General features: G+C 40.4%; 1 protein-coding gene across 1 annotated transcript in view; it reads right to left on the bottom strand.

Annotated features, from left to right (window-relative positions):
* Positions 1–2,309: 2,309 nt before the first annotated feature.
* Positions 2,310–6,130, bottom strand: part of LOC121294794 (microtubule-associated protein 1A-like) — a 48,841-nt gene continuing 45,020 nt past the window's right edge. Inside the window, exon 7 of the mRNA XM_041218880.1 lies at positions 2,310–6,089. Coding sequence (XP_041074814.1) covers positions 5,934–6,089 — 156 coding nt within the window. The 3' untranslated portion in view covers positions 2,310–5,933. The remainder of the gene's footprint in view (positions 6,090–6,130) is intronic.

Genomic DNA, 6,130 nt, shown 5'->3' with positions numbered 1-6,130 from the left:
CCTCTCGCCCTCCTTTCACATTGTCATCACGCCAATAATGCCTGCGCTTGTATCGGAATTACAAAAATCACCCCCCCACCCCCACCCACCCCCCCACCCCCCCACACCCCCCCACCCCCCACTCGCCTTTCACCATGATGTCGTGTTAGAGCAATAACAAACTTCGGGTATTGTTGAAGCCCAGACCTTGTTTTAGATGCAATCAGAGACTAGTTAGGACCAAATACACCACATTTTTTATACTTAGTTTGTCGACACTGAATGTGTGAATAAGAAACTAAAGCAAAATTATTTACAGTGCTGTTCGAATGATAAAAAGAAGCATTTATAAAAAAAAAAAAAAAAAAAAAAACAAACAAAAAAAAAAAAAACCACTGTCTTAATAATCCATAACTTGCATAGTTTTCTTTTGGTAACATTTTCTAGTTGTTCAAATATCATTGTATATGATCTAAACTTCCATTAAGGGTGTGAAAGTGTAGTTCAGCTGCTCTGGCCAAGAGGCACATCACATTTTATCAAGTTTACTGTGTTTATAATCCAGCCTCAAAAGCCAACAATTTCATATGCAGTACACTGGACTGGATTATCAAAGCTTTTTACTCCTAATCTTCAACAAGAAATACAACTAATAAAAATAACTAACTGTCAGAGGGGGGCAGTAAGGGATGTTAGATTGTTTCTTATTCATAATACTAATTGGTGTGTTTTTTTCTTTTCAGACCACTTTATTGTCTCATGCCAGTTTGAAGCACATGTCTGAGAGCCTGGTCCAGTGTATTCAGCTGGGTAGATTTTGAATTGGGGTTCAGTTACAATGCAGCTGCTTTTCTTCCTAAGAGGGTAACAGGAATAATCAGACACAAGCATGATCAAAGAAAGACTCCAGGTGAAGTTTGGATATTCAATAAATGGATTTTATTGGTGATCACCAGGCTGTTTCCCTTTTACAATAAATTTGCAGTAGTTCTATTTTATTTTAGATTAAAGAGAGATACAGAGTATTGCACACAAAATATCTGAAAACTAAAAGATTAATACAGCACAAAAAGAAGAGCGAGCACAGCGCCTTCTTTACAACACCTCACGGCGAATAAAAGAAGCGCGAGCACAGCGCCTTCTTTACAACACCCCACGGCGAATAAAAGAAGCGCGAGCACAGCGCCTTCTTTACAACACCCCACGGCGAATAAAAGAAGCGCGAGCACAGCGCCTTCTTTACAACACCCCACGGTGAATAAAAGAAGCGCGAGCACAGCGCCTTCTTTACAACACCCCACGTTTTTTAAAAGAAGCGCGAGCACAGCGCCTTCTTTATAATAAAAGAAGCGCGAGCACAGCGCCTTCTTTACAACACCCCACGGCGAATAAAAGAAGCGCGAGCACAGCGCCTTCTTTACAACACCCCACGGCGAATAAAAGAAGCGCGAGCACAGCGCCTTCTTTACAACACCCCACGGCGAATAAAAGAAGCGCGAGCACAGCGCCTTCTTTACAACACCCCACGGCGAATAAAAGAAGCGCGGCAGATAACAGGAGTCATTTCAGTACCATGGAGACGACTGTCTTTGTTTTTTTAGTTTTTTTTTTTTTTTTTTATATAGTCATTTTTGTATTTTAGGAATGATTTTGTTTTTTTTTTAGAAGTAAAATTATAGCTACTGAAGAAATCCCATGGAAGAAAACAAGCAAATCTCAATTTTAAGGATGTTTTTGGTCGTCCGATAGGGCGATTGTTTTTTGAAAATTAATCCCGTAATAGATTTTTAATTAGCATTCGTCTATATCTAAATATATAATATATATATATAGATATATATATATATATATATATATATATATATATATATATATATATATATATAATATTGAGGAACTGTACATTTTACTTTCGGTAAAAGATCACGCCAAGACTGGCAAGACTAGTGCCCGTCTGTTTGTTTGTTTGTTGTTTCTGAGTTTGATTTAGACTCATTTTAACTCAGGTGACACTCTGCCGTCCTAGTGAGCACCGTTAAGGTTTAGTCAGTTTCACTGGGATGAAAAAGAAGTACAGATGTCTCATTTTGAAATGTTTCTACTCATCTATATAAACAGACAACAGCTAAAAATTAAATAGTTGATTCACACGGACAGCAAGAGCTGATTATTATAATATTTCACATTCTTTTACATGTCCTGTTTGTTGTAGGACTGTGTCGTTTCAAACAGTACCTCTTTCAGACATTTCATTTCTATCCTTTTTTTGGTACTTTTTACAGTTTTTGTAATTTTTTATTATTTTATATATATAATGCTCCATTGTTTTATTTATTTAGTCACAGCAGCTTTTAGAGTTAAAACCTCTACAGAGACATTCAAGGACGTTATTCAAGTTAGTGCATTCGCTTCTGAAACTAGGCTAGTTTTTGTTTGTTTGTTTTTATTTAGGAACTGACTGACAGATGTGTCCCACCTAAGGTTTCTGAGCGTCCATCGATAAGAACAGGTGGTGAGGATATCTAGCTTGCTGCCTACATGGGAACAAAACACTCCTCTCTAGAATAAAAACTAGAGAATAAAAAACTACTCTGACCTTTTGGGGGGGGGGAGATAAAAGAGAAATTGAAACTGTCAAAACAATCAGAAAAGGCTTCAGAAACAATACAGCCTCTTCTGTGTTCATTAAATGGGTACGGAGTCTTGCAGAGGCCAGAATTTAAATTGTAAAGGATAAAACATCACAGGCAGGCCCAAAGGATCTCCTCCTGGTCTCCATGACAACTATCTTGCTCTCAGTCCCTAGGCCCCTCCCCCTCGCAGCGCATTTCTGTATGTGGTTAGCTATTCCATATGCACAATTTCGCGTACAACTTAGAACTATTAAAAATAAATATCTGGAAATACACAGAAGCACCCTAGACAGCTCCTAATTTTTATCTCAAAATATTGTACACCAAAGCTTTGTTAAAGTCATTACACAGCTAACCACTAACTTAATGCGTATTAATTACATGCATACAAGGGCCAGTACTGTATGTTTGCACAGGGAACTAGATAATGAATTGGATCTCCTCCCCTGATCAGACCTGCTGCAGTGATACAAGACCAGTGGGTTCTCAGAAGCTGTGCAGGGGTTGGGTCTGATAAGCTTGTGGATGGGAGCATTTGGAGCCCCTGTCTGGTAGTGGTTAGTAAAGACCCCAGGTGCTTTCTGATAAAGGAGCAGGATGTTAACCCAGGTCTCCTGGCTAACATGCAGACAGACTGTGTCAAAGCCTCGGCCACTCCTGATTCCCTAACAATCTTTTGTTCCCTAAAAAGTATGCAGCATTTAAAACAGAAACAATAATTTCATAAAAATATTTAAAAGAGCACTTTTTTTATTCCACTTATGCACACATTGCTCTCAAACGCCTCAATGCAAAAGAAACCAGCTGGGGAAATGTAGACAGATAATGAACAGTAACCACTGGTTAGTGCTGTGCTTGAACATTTTAAAAAGATAAAACAATACAAAAAAAAAAAAAACTTTACATAATACTGTCAACAATAAGCATCTTTTACAACAAAAACACAATAAATGATCAAAAACCTTAAGACTGCAAAATAAAATATTTCAATAAAATATATACTGCTGTGATAAACCCATCTACAAGCTAAGGCTGCAGAAATAAAAATCCCAGCTTGTGGGGTTCAGGGGTTCACACTAGTCAGCCTCTACCCCTGAGAGAGCTGAGATACCGCATGCCCTTCCCTGTCCATGCACCTCAACTTCTCCACTGCTGCCACTCGATGAAAACGAACTTCCTTTTGCAAAGCATATCGGTCTGGTCTCTGTAAAGGTGTTCGCTGGTGAAACACAGCTTTCCACTAACGGTACTCACAACTTCATGACAAGTTCCATTTTGTCTCAGTTCTGCAAATAGTACCTTTCATTGAGTAGGGAAAGCAGTGTACCAACACAGTGAAGAGTCAGCACTCTCGCTTTGAAAAGGGATATCTTGGTGTAGCAAGGATGCCAAGCCCTTTTTGACTCCAGACGCGGGAAGCTGCGCCACTCTTTCTGATCTTGTCCCCCTCACTGCTGTCCCTTTTAGTCCTGCTTGCCTAGCGTCGGCGAGAAGGACCAGACAGAAACTCTAGCCCTCGAAATTCAAACCATACAGCAAGCAGTGCAGCGCTGTGGTTACGCTTCTCACTGTGGTAAGATATTACAAGTGTGCTCTCTGCCAGGACTCACCATATATCATCTGCACACCTGGTGCAACCACACAGCCCTGCTTTGCATGAGGCTGGAGCGCATCACCACCACACAGACCTATACTTTTGCTACATCTGCTATACTGGCAATATAACTGCATTCCCTTCATTAATTTCCCCAGAAGCTTGAAAAGCTCAGGATTTTAAAAAGCTCAGTCCTTAACTTGCACAGAGTACACAACCAGACTGTTTTTTGAACTACTGAGGCAGAGGTTAAAAAATGTTGCTTATTTCATTTTTCTATTTTCAGTAGATAATTAGTAAGAGCAGCTATACACGCACTTTGTGTAAATTAGTTAATAAGTTACCTAAAGTTTACTGAAGAGTGTATATATATATATATATATATATATATATATATATATATATATATATATATATATATATACACACTGGTATATGTTTTGTTAAATGCAATACATAAGACTAGACTATGAAAGTTTTAAAATGTGTTACTTTGCAGCATAAGCTGCCATACAGCTTTTAGTCCATCCGGAGTCAAACATAACTTAAATCAGAATTAGAATGGTTTGCTATTATTATGATGAGTATTATCTTACTTCTGCTGTAGCATGATCGGTGGAGACACTGTCTGAGGATAGCGAGTGTCTGTTTGACAGAGATTGACAGAAGAGGGATGGCGTGAGAGTTATTGTGTCCATGACTGTGGAAGCAGCAGTCAGACAGTCAGAAGGGCTCAGAGACGTATTCATATTCCAACAACTGCCCTGAGTCATGCCTTACTCTGTAATACAGCCCAGCATTCAGAATCAAGGATGATCGAACTTGGGTAAAAGTTATTAGTGTCTTTGCTATGCAAAAGCTATGAACTGGGTAGGACTTCAGTTTTAACTCACCTTAGCTATGTTGCTTCATAGACAGTCATTTTGGGTGCCAGGTGTTTAGTTATTGGTAAGTGTGCAAGAAGCTAATAAAACAAAGCTAATATTAAACACAATGTGTGCTTGCAGATGAAGCCAGCCTCCAGCCTCTGCCCGAAACATAGTTACCTAAACCCTGGGGTCAGTGAAAGGTTACTTGGAGACACACAGCTCCAGGGAAGGGCTGCTTCCAAACATATCTGTGACAAAGACTTGTCTGACCGAATGGCATGAAATATTGATGCTGTCCAACGTCTGGTCCGATAACATGTGGAATATTTGTGCTTAATTAAATGTCCAATGTTGAGTTGGGAGATTGGGTTTGGTGCAACCCTCTACATGAAACGCATGTGTCCAGCCAACCCTTTTATAACTGTCTTAAATATACATCAGTAATAGACCCATCTATCTCTTGGATCTGACTTTTAAATATAGTGAGTCTGTGGAGTTACAAATAGTACAGTAAATATATAATGCACAAATCTGCCTTTTTTCATGCATAAATATTGAAGAATGTGCAAACCCTTATGCAATGGGTGTGTCAGGCTCTCACTGTGTAGGGTGTGTGTGTCACTGTCTGTGTATTTGCAGAGGAGCTTTGATTATGGGTCTCGCGTGTCCTTAATAAATAACGGTTCAGTCATAAGGGGAAGTTGCTGTTAAAATAGCAAGCTTCCTCCTCGCAGGCAGAGGGTATCCGGTTGGGAGAGTGGTGTGTGCTGCAGAAAGCTGGCGTGCAGTCCTAGCTGGGGTCTGGCGGGTGGTCCGGAGGGGGGAGACGGAGACACAGAGAGGGATGATCCGCAGGGCTCAGAACTCGATCTTGCAGGCAGGGAAGGACTCATCCTGCATCACTACAGTGCTGCTGCTCGCCAGGACCATGATGTTCAGCTCCTGCTGCTTCTCGTGGGTCTGCTGGTACCACTCCCGGGTCACCTCTGTGTCGTGGGTTGGGATCAGGGTCACCTGGGGCATGGGAGGTCAGAGGTCAGAGGTTGCACACATTG

The sequence above is a fragment of the Polyodon spathula genome, chromosome 19 (genome assembly GCF_017654505.1).
Source record: "Polyodon spathula isolate WHYD16114869_AA chromosome 19, ASM1765450v1, whole genome shotgun sequence".
Lineage (NCBI taxonomy): Eukaryota > Metazoa > Chordata > Actinopteri > Acipenseriformes > Polyodontidae > Polyodon > Polyodon spathula.
The sequence above is the reverse complement of the archived record's forward strand: the minus strand, read 5'-3'. Positions and strand labels throughout refer to the sequence as shown.